General features: G+C 43.8%; 1 protein-coding gene across 2 annotated transcripts in view; it reads left to right on the forward strand.

Moving 5' to 3' along the window:
* Window positions 1-13577: 13577 nt before the first annotated feature.
* hmgcra (3-hydroxy-3-methylglutaryl-CoA reductase a) overlaps window positions 13578-23524 on the forward strand; it is a 35492-nt gene continuing 25545 nt past the window's right edge. The window contains exons 1-2 of one of the 2 annotated variants that reach the window (XM_041186661.1): window positions 13578-13733; window positions 22402-22585. In XM_041186661.1, the coding sequence (XP_041042595.1) occupies window positions 22421-22585 (165 nt within the window). In that variant the 5' untranslated portion in view covers window positions 13578-13733; window positions 22402-22420. Of the gene's footprint in view, window positions 13734-14030; window positions 14049-22401; window positions 22586-23524 lie in introns of those variants that run through there. The other variant, XM_041186660.1, reaches the window with a different exon arrangement.

Here is a 23524-nt window from a genome sequence, read left to right on the forward strand (position 1 = left end):
TAGAAAGAATTTTTCTCCCTTTTCCCTCAGTCAAACGTCAATTTTAAGTAGGTGCCAGATATCCTCTTAACTTTTTCCGTTCTAATGAAAAGAACCAAAATTCTCTCGTCATATTTCATACTTAAAGATTCTTATCCTAAGAGATTTCTTCTGATTCCCTCTCCTAATTCTAATTAAGTTGAGACTCCTGCTGATATTTATGCCTGTGTACACACAGAAAGGAAGGTATGAATTCAGCTGTGATCAGCTCAGTAACACTGTTTAAGCTTGCACAAAGAACACACTCATGGGTGAGGTAGCATTAGATTGCTGACATCTAGTGAGACTTACCTTTGACAAACGCCAGTGCCATCATGTGGGTGTGAAGAAAATGGACAGAAGGAACAAAAAGGTAATGGGGGAAAAAATGAGCCTATGTACCTCTTGATAGAATTAGACATATAAAATCAAAGAAATATTACCCCCAAATGCTGCTTCTGTGCCGGAAGTAAAATCACTCATTGTGTGGTACAGCTGAAAAGCATTTTTATGAATAAACAGCATCCTACATGAAACAGAAACACATTTATAACAGCAATATTGAAGAGTAAAATTTGACAAGTTACAATAGCCACAGATACGTACAACAGACAAATGACACTGTTAAATTCAAGTCCATTGCTGTGGATGGCATTCACCAAGACCACAAAACCACAGGAGATGTTGAGTGTCTGAGAAGACTAGGGAAGTTGAGGAAAAAAACAAATTGTCCTCCACACAAATTTGTCAAAGACATTCTACTTAAATCATTACAAACATTTTCTACACCCAAGTTTTAACGGTGTATAAAACAAAGCAGATAGTTTATGGTGCAATGCAACATATAATTATGGAGTCTGTTGTATATCCCTCCAACCTCAGTTGCAAATGCTTCAGTGAGATCCTAGATGACACCAAACATTTACTCAGGGGAAAGGGAATGTGGGGCTGGGGGGCGGATGGAGCAAGGAGGGGGGGATTGGGGAGATATGGGGGGGGGAGGGGGAATTGGGGGAGGGGGAATGGGGAGGATTTGGGGAGTGCCAGAGATGGGGGTGTGAGGACCGCGGCCTGGTCTCGCTTTCTATCACACGGACGCTGCCAATGCCGGGGTCTCTGGCTCCGATTTTCATTTGGATACCTCTCCACGCGAAGCTCTCCCTCCTCGCCCTCACTATCCTGGACGGAACCCTCGACGATCGTCTCCTCACTCTCACACTCCGACAACGGTTCGCACTCCATCTCCCTCACACCAAAAGCAACCGCCCACTCCCCGCCGCGCATCAACAGCGCACACCCTGAAGATACGGGGGGGATCGGGCCAATCACTCGTCAAGTCCGCACGTGCAAACCTGTCTCAGTGAGGTGGTGGACCCGCGAATCACGTAACAGCAACTGCGCATGTGTACTGTCCAATGGACTCGCGCGAGGCATGCGCTTCGCGTGCTCACGGGGCACATGCCTGAGGTGTGTGCACGAGGCGGAGAAGAATGGTGCAATTTGTGTTCTAGGGCTTAACCAGATGAGGAGAGGGGAGGAAAAACAATTATAGGTAGTTGCTGAATGTGGACGACCTAATGCCCACCCATTCATAAACTCCAGTTTTTCCAACGAGAAATATTTTTGTGAATGTGACTTCCCGGATTTTTTTGTACACTTTTCGTGGGATTTTTTTTAGAGACTTTATGAGCATGCTGATTCTTATGCCAGTGTTTGTGATGCCACAGCAATATGTATGCTATTTTATAACAGTAAGGCTGTTGAATTGATTCATGTGCAGTGTATTACCGGGACAATTGTGACAAATGTTAATATTGCACAGACACACCCGCCGTGGTCAGATGAGTCAGATTTCCTGCTCTGTAATGTTAGAGGATGTGTTTGTGCCAAGTATGGTATGAGAAAATGGCAGACTTATTAAATGTGTACTTTTAAACTGTAAACATAGGCCGGGATTTTCCGACCCCGCCTACTGAGATCTTCTGCTCCGGCCGAAAGCCAATGGATAGGTTGAGTAAGTGGGCAACAATTTGGCAGATGAAGAATAATGTGGGAAAATGTGAAGTTGTTCACTTTGGCAGGAAGAATAAAAAGGCAGAGTATTACTTAAATGGAGAACAACTGCAGAATTCTGAGGTGCAGAGGGATCTAGGTGTTCTAGTGTTTGAACTTTTTAACAAAAAGTTAGACTGCTGTTTTAGCCACAGTATCCATATGGCTAGTTCAGTTAAGTTTCTAGTCAATGGTAACCCCCAGGATGTTAATAGTGGAGGATTCAGTGATGGTAATGCCATTGAATGTCAAGGGGCAATGGTTAGATTCTCTCTTGTTGGAGATGGTCATTGCCTGGCATTTGTGTGGCACAAATGTTACTTGCCACTTGTCAGCCCAAGCCTGGATATTGTCCAGGTCTTGCTGCATTTGGACATGGAGTACTTCAGTATCTGAGAAGCCACGAATGGTGCTGAACGTTGTGCCATCATCAGCGAACATCCCCACTTCTGACCTTTGATGGAAGGAAGGTCATTGATGAAGCAGCTGAACATGGTTGGGCTGAGGACACTACCCTGAAGAGCTCCTGCAATGATGTTCTGGAGCTGAGATGACTGACCTCCAACAAGTACAACCATCTTCCTTTGTGCTAGGTATAACTCCAACCAGTGCAGAGTTTTCCCCCCGATTCCCATTGACTCCAGTTTTGCTAGGGCTCCTTGATGCCACACTCCGTCAAATGCAGCCTTGATTTCAAGGGTAGTCACTCTTACCTCACCTTGGGAGTTCAGCGCTTTTGTCCATGTTTGAACTAAGGCTGCAATGAGGTCAGGAGCTGAGTGGCCCTGGTGGAACCCAAACTGGGCATTAGTGAGCAGGTTATTGCTAAGCAAGTGCCGTTTGATAGCACTGTTGATCACTCCTAACATTATTGTTGATCGAGAGTAGACAGATGGGGTGGTAATTGGCCAGTTTGGATTTGTTCTGCTTTTTGTGTACAGGACATACCTGGGCAATTTTCCACAAAACCGGGTAGATGCCAGTGTTGTAGCTGTACTGGAACAGCTTGGCTAGGGGCGCAGCAAGTTCTGGAGCACATATTTTTAGTACTATTGCTGGAATATAGTCAGAGCCCATAGCCTTTGCACTATCCAGTGTCTTCAGCCATTTATTGATAACACATGGAGTGAATCAAATTGGCTGAAGACTGGCAGCTGTGATGCTGGGGACCTCCAGAGGAGGCCGAGATGGATCATCCACTCGGCACTTCTGGCTGAAGATAATAGCAAGTGCTTCAGGTTTATCTTTTGCACTGATGTGCTGGGCTCCCCCGTCATTGGGAATGAGGATATTTGTGAAGTCTCCTCCTCCAGTGAGTTGTTTAATTGTCCACCATCATTCATGACTGGATGTGGCAGGATTGCAAAGCTTAGACCTGATCCGTTGGTTGTGGGATCACTTAGTTCTGTCTATCGTTTGTTGCTTATGCTGTTTGGCATGCAAGTAGTCCTGTGTTATAGTTTCACCAGATTGACACCTCAATTTTAGGTATTCCTGGTGCTGCTCCTGGCATGCCCTCCTGAACTCTTCATTGAACCAGGGTTGATCCCCTGGCTTGAGGGTAATGGTAGAGTGGGGGATATGCCGGGCCATGAGGTTACTGATTGTGTTTAAGTACACTTCTGCTGCTGCTGATGGCCCACAGCGCCTCATCTTGGGCTGCTAAATCTGTTCTGGTAGTGCCACACAACACAATGGAGGGTATCCTCAATGTGAAGGCAGGACTTCATCTGCACAACGACTGTGCAGTGGTCACTCCTACTGATACTGTCATGGATATTTGAAACTGCGGTAGGCAGGTTGGTGAGGACGAGGTCAAATATGTTTTTCCCTCACCACCTGCTGCAGACCCAGTCTAGCAGCTATGTTTAAGACTCAGCCAGCTCAGTCTGTAGTTGTGCTACCAAGCCACTCTTGGTGATGGACATTGAAGTCCCCCACCCTCTGCTGAGCCTGTCCTGCCATGGGACAGGACATACCCAGGGATGGTGCTGATGGTGTCTGGGACATTGTCTGTAAGATAGAATTCCATGAGGATGTCTATGTCAGGCTGTTGGTTGACTAGTCTGTGAACCCAATTTTGGCATTAGCCCCCAGATGTTAGTAAGGAGAACTTTGCTTGGTCGACAGTCATTTGCCATTTCATTCCTTTTTTTGTGACTTTGTACTGGTGGGGGAAGACCTATAATTTCAGAGGGCACTTAAGAGTCAACCACGTTGCTGTGGGTCTGGAGTCACATGCAGGCCAGACCAGGTAAGGATGGCAGATTTCATTCCCGAAAGGCCGTTAGTGAAACAGATGGGTTTTTACAACAATCGATAATGGCTCCATGGTCATCATTAGACTCTTAATTCCATATTTTTATTGAATTCAAATTCCACCATATGCCATGGGAGGATTCAAACCCAGGTCCCCAGAGCAATACCGTGGGTCTGTGGATTACCAGTCCAGTGACAATACCACAATGCCATCGCCTCCCTACAGGAGAACCTGTGGAATTCTCGACCACAGATGGCTGTGGAGGCCAAGTCACTGAATATATTTAAGAGGGAGATAGATAGACTTCTGGATTCTTAAGGGCATCGAGGGGTATGGGGAGAGCGCAGGAGTACGGCCTTGAGATAAAGGATCAGCCACGATCATGCTGAATGGCAGAGCAGGCTCAAAAGGCCAAATTACCTACTTCTGTACCTATTTTTTATGTTATAACAGATATTTAAACCAGAATCAGGGAAAGTATTTATAATAATTGAGAAGTAATAACAAAATTTGTTATTAAGAGTTCTCTCTTTATGGCTGTGAGGGAAGGTTTATAATTGGACAACTTTAAATAGAAACACCTGAAAAAAACAGGAAAATGGATAATGTAGAGTTGAACACTGATAGCCTTATACATCCTTATAGTCTTGGAAGAATAACTGTGCTCTTTCGACAACTTTCAATCTTTCTGTTAGAATAATTAAGAAATATTTAAATGGCGAAGCTATCCCAGACTTTCTTTTAGCATTATTAATGTTACAGCAAATGCAAGGAATCTTAAAAGCAATACGCTGCATATGCTGGAAATCTGAAACAAAAACAGAAAATCAGATCAGGCAGCACCTGTGGAGAAACATTTCAGGTCAATGACCCTTCAATGAAACTGAGAAAGATAGAAATGTAATAGGTTTTGAGTAAGTGAAAAAGGGAACAGTGAGGGGTTGGGAAGAACAAACAGGAAGGTGATGGGTGGAGGACAGGAGAGATTAAATTACAAAAGGTTTCATTGGATAAAAATCAAGGTGAGTGGTAATGGGTAAAATAAAGAAACAAAAGATGTATCCAGATAGGGTGTGAATGGCTGGATAGCAGCCATCTGATTGCATAGCGAAGGAATAAAGAAAGAAATGAGAAAAAAAACAACCAGCAAAAAGAAGCATGAAACAACTTGGAGGCAGAGGTTATGATCTAAGATTGTGGAACTCTTGAGTGCAGAAGGCTGCACAATACCGAGTTGAAAGATAAGGTGCTGTTCCTCGAGCTTGCATTGAGCTTCATTGGAACATTGTAGCAGGCCAAGCACAGAAAGGTCAGTGGGAGCAAGGTGGAGAATTGAAAGGAGAAGTGACGTTCAGGGACACGTTTACGGACTGAATGAAGATGTTCCACCAAGCAACCATCCAGTTTGTGTTTGGTCTCCCCAGTGTAGAGGAGACCAAATCGTGAGCAGTGAACACAGTCTAACAAATTGAAAGTAGCACAAGTAAATCACTGTTTCACTTGGAAAGAGTGTTTGGGACCTTGGATGGTGAGAAGGGAAGAGGTAAAAGGGCAGATGTTGCATCTCCTGTGCTTGAATGGAAAGGTGTCATAGGAAAAGGAGGGGGTGTTGGGGGTGTCATGGAAGGAATGATCCCTTCAAAATGCTGAAAGCAGAGGGTGGAGAAAATCTGGACGTGGCAGAAATGTCGGAGGGTGATCTGCTGAATATGAAGGATAGTGATGTGTAAGGTGAGAGAAATCTTAATCTTGTCTCTAGATATGAAAAGAGAGTTTGGAAATACAAAGGCAAAGAATGGTAACACAGGTAGAGAAAAAGGCAAATCCCCTGAGAAGAGGCTAGTTGCCAAGGCACCACATGCCAAAGTAGATGGTAAACATTTGGCCTACAAACACTGTATTCTACACAAAGCTAGTGGCACGAAGTAAAAGACTGAAAAAGTTAGAAGTAGAGCAAATGCCTGATATGAGGCCTCAGATGAACCTGCAGTCCATGTATTATGTAAGAATAGGCTAATGTTGTACTATAATATAAGGAAAGAACCCTGAATCCCCATTAATACATTTAAGGAGCCATGCAGCCACTCAAGGGTTGGAACTGGTCTCTCCAGGATTTGAGGATGGATTGTGTTGTTCTCTTGGGAGTTGGGGTGCACTGTTGAAGAAGTCGGAGCTAGAAAACCTGGTTGTGTTATCTGCATGTCATCTTGTCATTTAATATAACTAAAAGACCATTACCAGTCAATGTAGCAAAGTTTGTTATTTTAAGAAATCAACCAATACTATTGTAATATGATCACGTCTTTCCAAAAGGTTTTTCATTTGCACACACGTGAAATGCTATTAAATCCAGCTGCCAAGAAGGCTTCAATTTAGGTGGAAAGGCTGCGGAGGCTATTTTTGCTGGATATTGTGGTGCTAAAGAACCTCTGATATGGTCAAGCTGAGGTCTTAAACTGCACCAGTGATTTAGTTCACATATAACATAAGATGTCATCTTGGTAAAGGAGTTGAGGCCTACACCAGGAATGGCCACTCACCGACTCATTAGGGTGCTGATTGCCATGTAAAATGCCTGCTAATGCTGATTAAAAAGACTGCACAGCATTTTGGTACCAAGTTGAACAAACACCATTTTCTAATAGTGACCAGTTGCTTGGGAATAAATGCAACATTGATGGAGATTTCAAGAACGACTAAAGTGATACTCACCATTTCATGTTCATGTATGGCTGAAGCTGTGAAGAGGACCTTTCAAGCACATCGGGCGACTTTCTGGAACACTTTATTAAGAATTCACCAACCCTTGAGCAACACTTATTCTGAAATTTCTCTGAGACCTTCCGTGAAAAAGAGTGTGCTGTTCTACTGAATCTTAATGGAGATTTTACAGATGTTACCAGGAGAAGGGGAATCCTTGGTCATAAAGTTATGATCCTGTTTGGTACCAGTAACTTGATGTTTAAAGTAGACAAAATTTGAAATCCTGGTTTCTTACTAAGAGAAAAAAGCCATAGGATTCCGCGGTTTCAAACAAACAGAAGAAAGTATTTATTCAAGAGTCAACAAAGCAAAGAGTCAAAACTATCTTATACCCTAACAACCAAAATTAACATGAGGAAAACATGAATTAACAGGCAAACTGTGGTCGAACACAAACCACAAACGTCACACCAAATGGCAGTCACAATCAAAACACTAATTTCTCAGCAACCCACCGAGACATCAGTAGTCATGGTGAGTCTTTTAAACTCTGCCTTCCTCATAAGGGAGATCAGCTCCTCTCCTTTGATGGTTCAGCTGTTGATTTCCCTCAACAGCAGTTCCAACTTGAAATGGAAGCCCTTTTACTCCTTCTGCCTACAATGAGTTGGCAAGCAATTGGATTCCAGCTCAGACTGTCCCAATGACTGTTCACCATCCAGCCACTCAACTGCTTCTTCTGAGACTGCATCCGACTGACACAAGGATCCCCAGCATCTAATCAGGGGAACGATCCCAACTCCTTAGCTGCTCTGAGCAGAACACAACTGTTCACAGGCTTTTCTTTGACCTAACTGTCAGTTTCATCAAGCAGACTCCTCCTTAGCTTCACTAAGCTGATAACTACTCCCCACAGGTTTGCTCCCATGCCCCAGCTTCAATGAGCGGGCACTTTTTCAGCTTCGCTGAGCTGACACTGCTCCTTCCACTGAGCTAATGACAGCTGCTATTCCCAGGCTTATCTGAGCCCAGCTCCCAGCTGCACTGAGCAACTACTGCCCTTCAGCCTTGCACTCCTGCGACTCCTGCTGGAAACCTTCAGCTTCGCCTACCCAGACTAATCTGGTCTTGTGGGCTTATTATGTCCAAAAACCCCTAATCACCTGATCAACTTTCGCGCCATCTCCACAGGTCCTGTGGTCACTCTTTTCATGCCATCTCTGAGTATGCTGTCAAAAGGGAATCTGGAAACCAAGCATGTGCTCTGCACCTGCACCATAGCTCCAGGCATGTCAGGAGTTATAGTCCTCAGCCATCACCCCAAAAGTGCATTGCGCAAACCCAACAGTACAGATTCCCTCACACAATAGGCATCTTGCTAGAAGGCCCCTTTTGGTCTGGAGGAAGAGGAATGGGAGGAAGATATGAGAGCAGTCAGAGCACCACTAGCTGCTGGAGGAGAGAGTGACAAGTGAGAAAGGTGGACTCCCCCATGCAGGTATATGATTTTCCTCAACAAAAACAGAATTACCTGGAAAAACTCAGCAGGTCTGGCAGCATCGGCGGAGAAGAAAAGAGTTGACGTTTCGAGTCCTCATGACCCTTCGACAGAGCTAAGTAGAAACAGGAAAGGGGTGAAATATAAGCTGGTTTAAGGTGTATGTGGGTGGGGTGGGTTGGGTGGGGGGAGAGAAGTGGAGGGGGTGGTGTGGTTGTAGGGACAAGCAAGCAGTGATAGAAGCAGATCATCAAAAGGTGTCACAGACAACAGAACAAAAGAACACATAGGTGTTGAAGTTGGTGATATATATCTAAACAAATGTGCTAATTAAGAATGGATGGTAAGGCACTCAAGGTATAGCTCTAGTGGGGGTGGGAGTAGCATGAGATTTAAAAATATTTAAAAATAATGGAAATAGGTTGGAAAAAGAAAAATCTATATAATTTATTGGAAAAAAAAGGAAGGGGGAAGAAACAGAAAGGGGGTGGGGATGGAGGAGGGAGTTCAGGACCTAAAGTTGTTGAATTCAATATTCAGTCCGGAAGGCTGTAAAGTGCCTAGTCGGAAGATGGGGTGTTGTTCCTCCAGTTTACATTGGGCTTCACTGGAACAATGCAGCAAGTCAAGGACAGACGTGTGGGCAAGAGAGCAGGGTGGAGTGTTGAAATGGCAAGCGACAGGGAGGTTTGGGTCATTCTTGCGGACAGACCGCAGGTGTTCTGCAAAGCGGTCGCCCAGTTTACGTTTGGTCTCTCCAATGTAGAGGAGACCACATTGGGAGCAACGAATGCAGTAGACTAAGTTGGGGGAAATGCAAGTGAAATGTTGCTTCACTTGAAAGGAGTGTTTGGGCCCTTGGACGGGGAGGAGAGAGGAAGTGAAGGGGCAGGTGTTACATCTTTTGCGTGGGCATGGGGTGGTGCCATAGGTGGGGGTTGAGGAATAGGGGGTGATGGAGGAGTGGACCAGGGTGTCCCAGAGGGAACGATCCCTACGGAATGCCGACAGAGGGAGGTGAAGACAGAATGTGTTTGGTAGTGGCATCATGCTGGAGTTGGCAGAAATGGTGGAGGATGATCCTTTGAATGCGGAGGCTGGTGGGGTGATAAGTGAAGACAAGGGGGACCCTATCATATTTCTGGGAGGGAGGAGAAGGCATAAGGGCGGATGCACGGGAGATGGGCCGGACACGGTTGAGGGCCCTGTCAACGACCGTGGGTGGAAAACTTTGGTTAAGGAAGAAGGAGGACATGTCAGAGGAACTGTTTTTGAAGGAACGGAGGCGAAGGAACTGAGAGAATGGGATGGAGTCCTTACAGGAAGCAGGGTGTGAGGAGCTGTAGTCAAGGTAGCTGTGGGAGTCGGTAGGTTTGTAATGGATATTGGTGGACAGTCTATCACCAGAGATTGAGACAGCGAGGTCAAGGAAGGGAAGGGAAGTGTCAGAGTTGGACCACGTGAAAATGATGGAGGGGTGGAGATTGGAAGCAAAATTAATAAATTTCTCCAAGTCCCGACGAGAGCATGAAGCAGCACCGAAGTAATCATCGATGTACCGGAGAAAGAGTTGTGGAAGGGGGCCGGAGTAGGACTGGAACAAGGAATGTTTCACATACCCCATAAAGTGACAGGCATAGCTGGGGCCCATGCGGGTACCCATAGCCACACCTTTTATTTGGAGGAAGTGAGAGGAGTTGAAGGAGAAATTGTTCAGTGTGAGAACAAGTTCAGCCAGACGGAGGAGAGTAGTGGTGGATGGGGATTGTTCGGGCCTCTGTTCGAGGAAGAAGCTAAGGGCCCTCAGACCATCCTGGTGGGGGATGGAGGTGTAGAGGGATTGGACGTCCATGGTGAAGAGGAAGCGGTTGAGGCCAGGGAACTGGAAATTGTTGATGTGACGTAAGGTGTCAGAGGAATCACGGATGTAGGTGGGAAGGGACTGGACAAGGGGAGAGAGAAGGGAGTCAAGATAACGAGAAATGAGTTCTGTGGGGGAGGAGCAAGCTGACACGATCGGTCTACCGGGACAGTTCTGGTTGTGGATTTTGGGTAGGAGGTAGAAGTGGGCCGTCCGAGGTTGGGCGACTATCAGGTTGGAAGCTGTGGGAGGAAGATCCCCAGAGGAGGAGGTCAGTGACAGTCCTGGAAACAATGGCTTGATGTTCAGTGATGGGGTCATGGTCCAGGGAGAGGTAGGAGAAAGTGTCTGCGAGTTGACGCTCAGCCTCCGCGAGGTAGAGGTCAGTGTGCCAGACAACAACAACACCACCCTTGTCAGCGGGTTTGATGACGATGTCAGGGTTGGACCTGAGAGAATGGAGTGCAGTAAATTCAGAGAGAGAGAGGTTAGAATGGGTGAGAGGAGCAGAGAAATTGAGACAACTAATGTCGTGCCGACAGTTCTCAATGAAAAGGTCAAGAGAAGGTAAGAATCCAGAGAGAGGGGTCCATGTGAAGGGAGAATATTGGAGGTGGGTGAAAGGATCCGTTGAACGGGAAGAGGACTCCTGCCCAAAGAAGTGAGCCCGGAGACGAAGAAGAGTTCCGAAGGCAGAAGAAGAGTTCAGCATCGTACCGAGCCCGAAATTCATTAAGGTGAGGGCGTAGGGATATGAAACTAAGTCCTTTGCTGAGCACTGAACGTTCAACATCGAAGAGGGGAAGGTCAGGGGGTATAGTGAATACACGGCTGGGACTGGGATTGGAAGATGGGGTGGGGGCAGAGGGACAGGCAGGGGTGGAGGGTCCTAGATGGGTTTTGGTGTCGATGAGTTGTTGGAGCTTGCGTTCCTTAGCACTTGAGAGAAAGAGAAAAAGTTTCTTGTTGAGGCGTCGGATGTTACGAAGAATGAAATGAAACTGGGGGCACGCGCAGCTTTGAAAAAGGGTACGGCGGTGCTGCTGGAGGGAGAGGTCGAGTGTGTTCATATGGCGGTGCATGGCACTGAGTGTGGATCTCAGGATGCAACGGGAACAGCAGTCATTTTCCTCCTCTGGATCTTCTTCACGAGGTGCTCCAGTGCCATCTCCCTCAGTATCTGAGCCATCCTGAGATGTCTAATTGTGTATCAGCCACACCTACAGTGGAAATGGATGCATGGAAACAACATATATTGCTCTATGAAAATTTCACTTAATCAATGCTTGAATGCTAACCTGCAAATCTCTGTTTTAGCACTTGCAGGCACTTTAAATCATGGCAATTATTAATTAGCCCCAAAAGTGTAGGCTCAACCCAAGTGGAATGTCTTATTAACACAGCACCCACTCAGCACCTGTTTACACCCCTCCCCCAAAGACTTTAAACATTCAACTTACTGGAAAGATCAAGTTGAAATGATAGATAACTTGCAAGGGTAAACGGTTCCACAGAACCGTATTTTAAAATTGCAAGTAAGAGTGGGAGTCAAGTGATTAACAATAGTAGTCAAGTGATTAACAACAACTTCAGACCATGAACACTCTCCTCCATCCTCACCCCTTTTTATCCCCTTTTTTCAATATTCATTTTTTTTATTTATTCATATATTTTTCCCACTTATTTTTATTATTTTTTTAAAATTCATTTTCATTTTTATTCATTGTCTTATCCCCACCTTTTAGCCTATTTTCGATTGTTTTTCCCTCCACCCCACCAGGGCCATCTGTCACTTGCTCATGTTGTTCTTTCCAGAGTGCTTATCCTTGTCCAGCTATTATCACATTCTGCTTTCTACCCTTAACGTCACCATCAGCACCTCCTTTAGCCAGTATCATCACCACCATCAACACCCCTTTGACCTTTTGTTTATGACATCTTTGGCAATCTCTCCTTTGCCTCCACCTATCGCTGGCCTTCTATCCAGTTTCACCTGCTCCAACCCCCCCTCAAACAGGATAAATTTCAACGCATTTTTACTTCTCTCAGCTCTGAAGAAGTCATACGGATTCGAAATGTTAACTCTGTCTTTCTCTCGACAGATGCTGCCAGACCTGCTGAGTTTTTCCAGCATTTTTTGTTTTTGTAACAGTTAGTATTTGTCTTGCTTTTGTTGCATTAGAATAATTTGCATTCCTCAGGGAATATTATAAACATAAGCAATTACTGTATTTCTGGTTTCAATTAGCTGAAAGCCTGATCTCATCAGTTTTCAGTCCACATTCTGCTCATTGAACTTAGTACAAACTTTTCAATAATTTCAACCTCAAAGATGAACTTGGAGGCATCATGGAACGAAACCTCCCATTTAACCATTGCTGCTGTTGCCACCTGTGTTTGCAGCACCTTACTTTTCCCATGCAGGTGTACAGTATGCCAAAGTTGGAAATTCATAGGTTCAAACATGTCAGAAAATGATTGTTCCTCTATTGGATGCAAATACTTAAAAATGGGCATTAAAGACCTAATAAGCAGTGAAAAATACGCAGAATGGTGAGTAGACCTGACACCTCCTGCCATGCCACATCTTATGGCAAATCTGCAACTAGTGCAATAGGTATTCAAGCATGTCCCATGATAAATATGCTGACATGTCTTTTTACCGTGATAGAATGTTGACGTGTAGTTTGATTATAAAGTCTCTGCATGAAAAATGGTTGCCAATCCCTATAGTTTGAACTACAAAGTCTGCTGAATAAAAGTACCTGCCATATACAATACTTTTTGCATTATATGATACCGAGATTCGATAGTAGCTGCATTGCTTTGATTGGTACACTTCCAACTGTGGGAGATAATAGGAATGCAGCCTCGTGTTTCGATATACAAGTATTACATAATAAATACTACATATGAAGAAGAGGGATATCACCAAACCCCGAGACATTGGAAGATTGTGTGAATTCATTTAATTATTCAGAGACGGTGCTGCTTATGCTAATATATTTATAAAGGTCGCAAGTTCCCCGCGTCTGTCCCCGTTAGGCCAATCAGGACGAGCGCGGCCCTAAACCTACGGCCCTTATTGGTTCACTTGTCCTCGCAAGATTCCGGAAAACGTGAGAAACCGCCAATCCGGAAGAGCGTGACCAACACATCAGCCAATCAGGGGGTAGAGCAGATCGGGCGATGGGCGCTCGCCATCTTAGCCGCTGGGAGCCGAGTTGGGTTGACGCTGTCGGTGAGGAGACAGCCGAGAGAGGGATCGCAGGCTGGGCAGCGGGGCGGGGGAAACCTAAAACACAGTTTTTAATTTGATCCGTTTTGGGTTTTAATCCGGGGTGAGTTTAAAAATTGTTGTGATTTATTTTTTTTTGTTTTGGACGGCGGTCGGGATTTTGTTGTGAAGGCGTCGCTGTAGGCAGGCCCCGGGGGGCATGTCCCGGTGGAAGCCAAGCATGTTGAGCGGGTGACTGTGATGTAACTTTTTTTTAATGGGGTCGTGGTCCAGGGCATGGCTGGAGCTGTTTGGGAGGCACATACAGTACAACCCGGGCTCCCACCTCCGCTGAAGGTGACCCGTAGGAAACCGTGTGGGTGGATCATCTCCTCGCAACATCCCCAGCACTGTGGCCTGGAAGCGGCTTCATTCTCATGTAGGGCTGCTGTTTCCATGCTGACCACCTTTTGTTGGTTGTCATTCCTGTTTTTAATAATATGTGTATTTAGTTCTGTATTTGAATTCAAAGCGTGTTGATTTCCCCCCCTCCTCCTCCTCCTTTCTGATGTATTGTAAACCGTGCTTTGAAAGCCTGTATTTGCTGACGACTGTACTGCATCTTTTTTCACCACAGCTACCATGCGAAAATATATATTTGCCCCTCGGCTCCGAACCGCGGCCGATGTTATTTTTAACGCCCATAGTGATTTTACGTATTTAAATGCGTCATTCAAAAGGCAGTTGCATTTGTGTTAATTTTAAACTTAGCGTGAATCTGCTGCCGAAGCTTGGATGTCTGAATGGTCCATGTTTGCTTTCACGGTCTGTTTTGCGTTTTTCCTTTTGTTTTTGCAAAATAATTGCATCGACTTGGTTACTGCTGAACAAACCCAAATATTTTTTTAGATATTACCCAGTTTCGCTTAAAATGTCAATGTATGTGATTCTGTTTTAAAAAACCTGTCATTCGAAACTGGTTCAGAGATATAAGGATGTAACAGATTTTACTGAATCATTTCACAGAGTCGTAGAGGTTTACAGCACAGAAAAAGGCCCTTCGAGTCTGCGCCGGTCAATCAAGTGCCTAGCTATTCTAATCCCATTTTCCAGCACTAGGCCATGGCATCACAAGTGCACATCCAAATACTACTTAAATTTTATGAGGGTTTCTGCCTCTACCACCCTTTCAGGCAGAGAGTTCTAGATTCTCATCACCCTCTGGGTGAAAACATTCTTCCTCACATCCTGTCTAAACCTCCTGCCCCTTACCTTAAATCTGTGCCCCCTGGTTATTGATCTCTCCACCAAGGGGAAAAGTTCCTTCTTGTCCACCCTATCTATGCCCCTCATTATTTTATACACCTCAATCATGTCCGCCCCCCCCCCCCCCCCCCCCAATCTCTTCTGCTCCAGGGAAAATAACCCCAGTTATTCCCAATCTCTCCTCATAACAAACTCTCCAGCCCAAGCAACATCTTGGTAAATCTCTTCTGCACTCTCTCTAGTGCAATCACATCTTTCTTGTAATGACACACCTTCCTCCCACGCTCCAACCAAAAGTTTAGGCAATTGGGCCCCTCCTCAATCCTCTTTCAAACACTGTTTGTACTTGATCACGTGCTTTCTTTGCTACACCCTGAGAAAAAAAAACTGTTTATTCTGTACTTCTCTTTGCATCATAATTGGGATATTACTGTAAATAGAGTAACGGCTTGATCGATTTTATATAAGCTTTGTTGATCAATAAAGCCTATATGGAAAATCCTGATCCCATTGGAATAACTTGCATGATTTCGTACATACTCATGCTCTACATAAATGCTGACCTGTGATTGACAAATATATTGTTGTCATAATTCCCTTCAGTACAGTCCCCCCCCCCCCTCATGTCACCCCAATATTGCATTAAATGTATATTGGCACTAGGATTCTAGAATACCACACAGAATATCAAGTAAACCTGCTCTGGTTCCGTTTTCCTTTCACTTATTTGCTTTCTTTGCTGAATGAATGGCCTAATCAAAAATCCAGCTCTGTACTGTTCCGTTTTTGTAGTTCTAAATAAATGTTTGGATTCTATTCACTTGCATTCATCCTCCTTTCTCCAGAAATTTGTCAGTGAGGTATCAAATGTGTCTTTTGAGAATTCCTGGAAAGGAAGTTTGGAATTCCTTTACTAGTGTAAAAAGGTGTGACTGTTTCCCTCCCAATAAAACTTGGCAATACTGCCAGTAAAGAAAGTGAAAAGTGTAGTGTATTCTGTGTTGAAAATTAACTATACGATGGGATAATTTAGGAATACATTTTGGCACTTGACGGTCCTCATTTACAACTCGGCTTTCAGTAGTCCTACAAATTAAACCTGGATTAGGTTTAATCCAAGTCATTCACTTTACACAAACTTTGTCAATTTTATTTCCACTACAGCTCAAATATATGATCAAATTTTGGTGCGTCAGAAGATTCACATTCCTCTAAGCTGACTGTTTAATAGCTTGCTGTAACTGGTGTGTATTCTTGGCTCAGCTTTGTGCTTTTATAAACTCAGCCACTGCCTGTTTTGCTTTTTTATTATTTCACTGTTAAATTTATAGTGAATACATTGCTTCTTTGACAATTTCAAATTACTGTGGCTGTGAAATCTGATGTATTTCTCCATGGATTTTCAGCAAATTATCTCATTTCCTTTAAACTAGAATCCATACATTCTTTTTTAACATCAGTCTTGGCAGAGAATTTCACTTTCCATTCCTATTTTGTATATTTTTTTAAAAGTCTACCTTTTTATTCAATTGTTTATTGATCTGAAATTTGTGCCCTTGCATCTGTCTGACCAGTGAACTTATCAGATAGTGATGATAATGTGATGAATCAGAGGTGCACCTTTTCCATATTTAAATATCCTTCATGTAATGGGTTAAAATGGAGGAGATTGGGAGCATAATGAATCAAAACAACAAAAGAATTGCATTTTCCCCCTCCTTACCAACTTACCAACTGCAGATTCATAATAGTTTTTAATAAAAACAAATTTCACAACCTGATTTGAACTTGCCTTACAATTAATAATTGTCATAATAGTTTTACTTGGAAACCCCAGCCCCTGTAGTTGATATTTTACCAAGACTACCAGGAGTTGCAAAATACATCTGTGCCTGCAGTTTTCAGGATGCTACAGAGTGGGCAATTGTTCAACATGTGTTAGTATGGTTTCTGTGTATTAGTGGAAGTGTGCTTTTTCCTTGTGCTGTAATAAGATTAGACATTATTAAACAAGTTTCATATGGTCAAAGGCACGTTTAGTATATAGACAGCTTGTTCTTCAATTTTGACTTTTAATTTCTTCACATCAACCAAATAATTGGTTTGCAGAAAATAATTTTTGAGGAGCAATCAGATTGGCTTTTCCTGTGTTTTTATGTTAAATAAACAGACACAAGCTATGTTTAAAATTATTGAATTGCATATTTTTGCCTCATTGGCTGGTTCAGCACATGTGTTGCAGATGAATGGTTATCACAGCTTGCTTACTTTGGTTTGTACTCAGAATTCAAAACCATTTTATTGTTTGTAGAATTTAATTATGCAGATGTACTACATATATCCAGCATGTACTGTTGCCCAGCCACAAACTTGATAAATAACCGAAGGCATAAGGAGCCAAAAATTCAATATTTCAGCTTTTAATATATTATCCAAACATGTGTAGGATCGGCTTTTTTTTTCTTCCACCAGTAGCTAGTGTTTAGTAGCTAGGGCAGGTTGTTTATGCAATTTATTTTTAATTTATTAAACCTACCACTAGGGGGTAGAATATAAAGATAAAAGCAAAAAACTGCAGATGCTGGAAATCCAAAACAAAAAACAAAAATACCTGGAAAAACTCAGCAGGTCTGACATGCTGCAGTGAGGAACACAGTTAACGTTTCGAGTCCGTATGACTCTTCAACAGAACTAAGGAAAAATAGAAAAGAGGTGAAATATAAGCTGGTTTAAGGGGGGGGTGAGACAAGTAGAGCTGGTTAGAGGGCCAGTGACAGGTGGAGATAACCGAAAGATGTCGTAGACAAAAGGACAAAGAGGGGTTGATGCTGGTGATATTATCTAAGGAATGTGATAATAAAGGTACAGATCGCCCTAGTGGGGTGGGGGAAAGGGATTGAAATAGGCTAAAAGGCAAAGATAAAACAATGGATGGAAATACATTTAAAAATAATGGAAATAGGTGGGAAAAGAAAAATCTATATAAATTATTGAAAAAGGGGGGGATTGGAAAGGGGGTGGGGATGGAGGAGAGAGTTCATGATCTAAAATTGTTGAACTCAATATTCATTCCGGAAGGCTGTAAAGTGCCTGGAACAATGCAGCAGGCCAAGGAGAGACATGTGGATATGAGAGCAGGGTGGAGTGTTGAAATGGCAAGCAACAGGGAGGTCTGGGTCATGCTTGCGAACAGACCGAAGGTGTTCCACAAAGCGGAATTTGGTCTCCCCAATGTAGAGGAAACCACATTGGGAGCAATGACTGCAGTAGACTAAATTGAGGGAAGTGCAAGCGAGATGCTGCTTCACTTGAAAGGAGTGTTTGGGTCTTTGGACGGTGAGGAGAAGGGAAGTAAAGGCGCAGGTGTTACATCTTCTGTGGTTGCATGGGAAGGTGCCGTGGGAGGGGGTTGAGGTGTAGGAGGTGATGGCGGAGTGGACCAGGGTGTCCCGGAGGGAACAACCCCTGCGGAATGCCGCCAGGGGGGTGAAGGGAAGATGTAAGATAAAAGCAAAAAACTGCAGATGCTGGAAATTCATGCTCTCGTCTGGACCTGGAAAAATTCATTAATTTTTGCTTCCAATTTCCACCCCTCCATCATTTTCACATGGTCCATCTCTGACACTTCCCTTCCCTTCCTTGACCTTTCTGTCTCAATTTCTGGTGATAGATTGTCTACCAATATCCTTTACAAGCCTACCAACTCCCACAGCTACTTCGACTACAGCTCCTCACACCCCACTTTCTGTAAGGACTCCATCCCATTCTCTCACTTTCTTCACCTCTGTCGCATCTGTTCTGATGCCACTTTCAAAAACAGTTCCTCTGACATGTCTTCCTTAACCAAGGTTTTCCACCCACGGTGATTGACCGGGCCCTCAACCGAGTCCGGCCCATCTCCCGTGCATCCGCCCTCACACCTTCCTCTCCCTCCCAGAACCATGATTGGGGATCCCCCTTGTCCTCACTTATCACCCCACCAGCCTCCGCATTCAAAGGATCATCCTCCGCCATTTCTGCCAACTCCAGCATGATGCCACCACCAAACACATCTTCCCTTCACTCTCTCTCACACACACACGCACGCGCGCACACAGACACACACACCCCCCCGGCGGCATTCCGCAGGGGTCGTTTCCACAGGGATCGTTCCCTCTGGGACACCCTGGTCCACTCCTCCATCACCCCCCTACACCTCAACCCTCTCCCAGGGCACCTTCCCATGCAACAGCAGTAGGTGCAACACCTGCTCCTTTACTTCCCCTCTCCTCACCGTCCAAGGGCCCAAACATTCCTTTCAAGTGAAGCAGCACTTCACTTGCACTTCCCTCAATTTAGTCTACTGCATTCGCTGCTCCCAATGCAGTTTCCTCTACATTGGAGAGACCAAATGCAGACTGGGTGACTGCTTTGCAGAATACCTTCGGTCTGTCCGCAAGTATAACCCAGACCTCCCTGTCGCTTGCCATTTCAACACTCCACCCTGCTTTCATGCCCACATGTCTGGCCTTGGCTTGCTGCATTGTTCCTGTGAAGCTCAACGCAAACTGGAGGGACAGCACCTCATCTTCCGACTAGGCATTTTACAACCTTCTGTAATGAATATTGAGTTCAACAATTTTAGATCATGAACTTTCTCCTCCATCCCCAACCCCTTTCCGATTCTCCCACACCCCCCCTTTTTTTTTTGTTTTCCAATAATTTATATAGATTTTTCTTTTCCCACCTACTTCCATTATTTTTAAATGTATTTCCATCCATTGTTTTATCTCTACCTTTTAGCCTTTTTTGGTTCCTTCACCCCTCCCCACCCCGACTAGGGCTGTCTGTACCTTGCTCATCTTGCTTTCTACCCTTAATTAGCACATTCCTTAGATAATATCACCACCCTTCAACACCTCTTTGTCCTTTTGTCTGTGACATCTTTTGGTTATCTCCACCTATCACTGGCCCTCTATCCAGCTCTACTTGTCCCACTCCCCCTTAAACCCGCTTATATTTCACCTCTCTTCTACTTTTCTTCAGTTCTGTTGAAGGGTCATTCGGACTCAATGTTAACTGTGCTCCTCTCCACAGATGCTGCCAGACCTCCTGAGTTTTTCCAGGTATTTTTGTTTTTGTTGAAGGTTAGATGTGTTTGGTGGTGGCATCGTGCTGGAGTTGGCAGAAATCGCAGAGGATGATCCTTTGAATGCAGAGGCTGGTGGGGTGATAAGTGAGGACAAGGGGGCCCCTATCATGGTTCTGGGAGGGAGAGGAAGGTGTGAGGGCAGATGTGCGGGAGATGGGCCGGACACGGTTGAGGGCCCTGTCAACCACCGTAGGTGGAAAAACTCGGTTAAGGAAGAAGGAAGACATGTCAGAGGGACTGTTTTTGAAAGTGGCATCACCAGAACAGTTGCGACGGAGGCAAAGAAACTGAGAGAATGGGATGGAGTCCTTACAGGAAGCGGGGTGTGAGGAGCTGTAGTCGAGGTAGCTGTGGGAGTAGGTAGGCTGTAGGCTGTAATGGATATTGGTGGACAGTCTATCACCAGAAAGTGAGACAGAGAGATCAAGGAAGGGAAGTGTCAGAGATGGACCATGTGAAAATGATGGAGGGGTGGAAATTGGAAGCAAAATTAATAAATTTTTCCAAGTCCAGACGAGAGCATGAAGCAGCACCGACATAATCATTGACGTACCGGAGAACGAGTTGTGGGAGGGGGCCGGAGTAGGACTGGAACAAGGAATGTTCCACGTGCCCCATGAAGAGACACAGGAGAATATAAACATTTGTTTCTGGAGCTGCAGTGCATAAGTAAAACTCCTGTGGAGGAATGATCTTAACTTGTCTAGAGAGCCATCTGATAACTATATAAAATCTTTCATTGCAGGCATCCATCTTTCCCCCAAACAGCAAATCCAGAGAATTGCTGACTTATAAGAATGAAATGCTAAAATGTATTATACTTGGATGGTGTTTTGAGTTGATATGGTATGATATCAGTGTTGTGAACAATATTTCCTGGAACACCTAAGCAAGCTTGGCATAGATGTTGCCTTTTTAATAAACACAGCCCATATTTGTGCGTAAATGATTTCTGATCTTCAGTTATGCTGATGTTGCTTGCAAACATCTAATGCCCAAGATTTTTAATGCACTATTTAGTTGAAAACATGACATGCTTTCTGGTGAAGAATTTTAGGTTGTCAGATGTACTTTGCCATTAAGGAATGGTTTTGACATGCATTGCTTTCAGAACTTGAAATTCCATTATTTTGTTAACCAATGTCTTTACAGGTTTCTTGAATTATTCTCACATGCAATTGTGTTTTTAAAACATTCCTAACATGATGGATTATTGAATGCAATCTGATTTGTACTCACCTTCCTGTGTCCCTTTATGCCCACATGCGGCGAACTTCATTGTACAAGATGAACTAACTCAGAGAATGCCGCTGTAACGTCATAGACGTTTACAGCACAGAAGGATGCCATTTGGCCTATCATGTCCACGCTGGTCAACAAGGATTTGATTACACTAATCCCATTTTCCAGTGCTTGGCCCAAAATCCTTGAGGTTATGGCAATGCAAGTGAATATCTAAGTACTAGAGTGTTACGAGAATTTCTGACACAACCACCCTTTCAGGCAGTGAGCTCCAGGCTCCCACCACTCTCTGGATGAAAACTTTTCTCCTCAACTCCCCTCTTAGCCTTATACCTCTTGCCTTAAATCTATGCCCCCTGGTTACTGACCTCTCTAGTACTGGAAAAAGTACCTTCCTACCCACCCTATTTATGCCCCTCATAATATTATACATCTCTATCGGGTCCCCTCTCAACCCTTGCTGCTCCAAGGAAAACAACCCCAGCCTATCCAATTTTTCCTCATAGCTCAGACCCTCCAGCCCAGGCAGCATCCTGGCAAATCTCCTCTGCGCCCTCTCCAATGCAATCACATCCTTCCTATAATGTGATGACCAGAACTGCATGCGGTACTCCATATGTATAGCACATTCTTAATAAAAAACAAAACTTGTTTGCCGGTATGGCCAACTTGTAGGGAAAACAGCGCCTCAGCTTCTATCCTCTTAATTTTATTTATTACAATAAGGTCACATCTAATTTTTCTGAATTCCAGAGAATATAGGCCCATTCTGCTCAATCTCTCCTCATAAGTCATCTCTCGGCCTGGGAGCAATCTAATGAACCTTCATTGCATCCCCTTTAAGGCAAGTATATCCTTTTTATGGCAAGGAAACCAAACTGTTCTGTTTCCTGGATGTTAATTCCGAGCAAGATTGATGGAGGTTGGAAGTATGAGAGATCAGGTAGCTTTTAACCTATGGAGAAAATAGAAACTTAATGTTTCCCTCAAAATTTAGAGCCGTCACTATATAGTATATCTGACAGTTGAGCAAACTTCAGTTTTTTTTCCTGTGGTCCCTTCCAAAGATCACTTTACTGGGTACCAATAGTGTAGTAATATTTTTGACTTAACTACTTATGTTTATTAATTTTTCTTCTACCTTCCCAAACAGGTTAAATTTAATAAGCAAGATGCTGTCCAGATTGTTCCGCATGCATGGACTTTTTGTAGCCTCCCATCCTTGGGAAGTGATTGTGGGAACGGTTACGATCACCATCTGCATGATGTCCATGAATATGTTTACTGGCAATAATCAGATTTGTGGATGGAATTTTGAATGTCCAAAGATTGAGGAGGTAAGGACACTACCATAACTATTATTCCTTTTCCTGGGTCTCTTCAGTCTAGTTTCAAATTTTTAATGGAATTTTTTTTTAGAGCAGCTTTGTTTTGCAAAGAATGCTCCCTACATACAATTCAAAACTAGTAGAGTTGAGACAAAAAAAAAGACTTGGAAGGTTGTTCTTGTAGGAAGTGAGTCCTTCAAGATTACATAATGGGAGTCATGTACAGTTACTGAATATTTAAACACTTTTTAAGCAAAAATGCATTCTTAAAGCTATGTAACCCATATTTTTTCCTAAATTACCCTCGAACATTGGTGTTACCATTTCTAATATTTCAAATATAACTATTCTCTTTGGAAAAAGTTAATGGAAATAGCTTCAAGTGCTCTTGGGTATACCTATAAAATCCTTTACACACAGATTAGGGAGACGCTGACATAATGGTATTGTCAAAGGACTGGTAATCCACAGGCAGATGGTGGAATTTGAATTCAATAAAAATCTGGAGTTAAAAGTCTAATGGTGACCATAAAAGAAACATTGTCAGAAAAACCCATCTGGTTCACTAATGCCCTTTTAGGGAGAGAAATCTGCCATCCTTACATGGTCTGGCCTACATGTGACTCAACCTGTAGAAATGTCGTTGACTCTCAAATGCCCTCTGAAGTGGCCTAGCAAGCCACTGGGATGGACAATAAATGCTGGTCTAGCCAGCAACGCCCACATCCCATGAATGAAGTGTGACCTACATTTGTTGTTGTATTTTAATTTTAAGAACAAAGACATTTTGAATTACCCATGTACAATAAAGTCATGTTCTTTGTTACCTGAAATCTTGCATAGAAATTGTGATCCAAGTATAAAAACCTTTCGTTCACCTAGATTTTATTTCTTCCTCATGCCTCAACTGACTTGATACTTTTTTGAATATCCACCCTTCGTCTGTAG

This window comes from Carcharodon carcharias, chromosome 4 (genome assembly GCF_017639515.1).
Source record: "Carcharodon carcharias isolate sCarCar2 chromosome 4, sCarCar2.pri, whole genome shotgun sequence".
NCBI lineage: Eukaryota > Metazoa > Chordata > Chondrichthyes > Lamniformes > Lamnidae > Carcharodon > Carcharodon carcharias.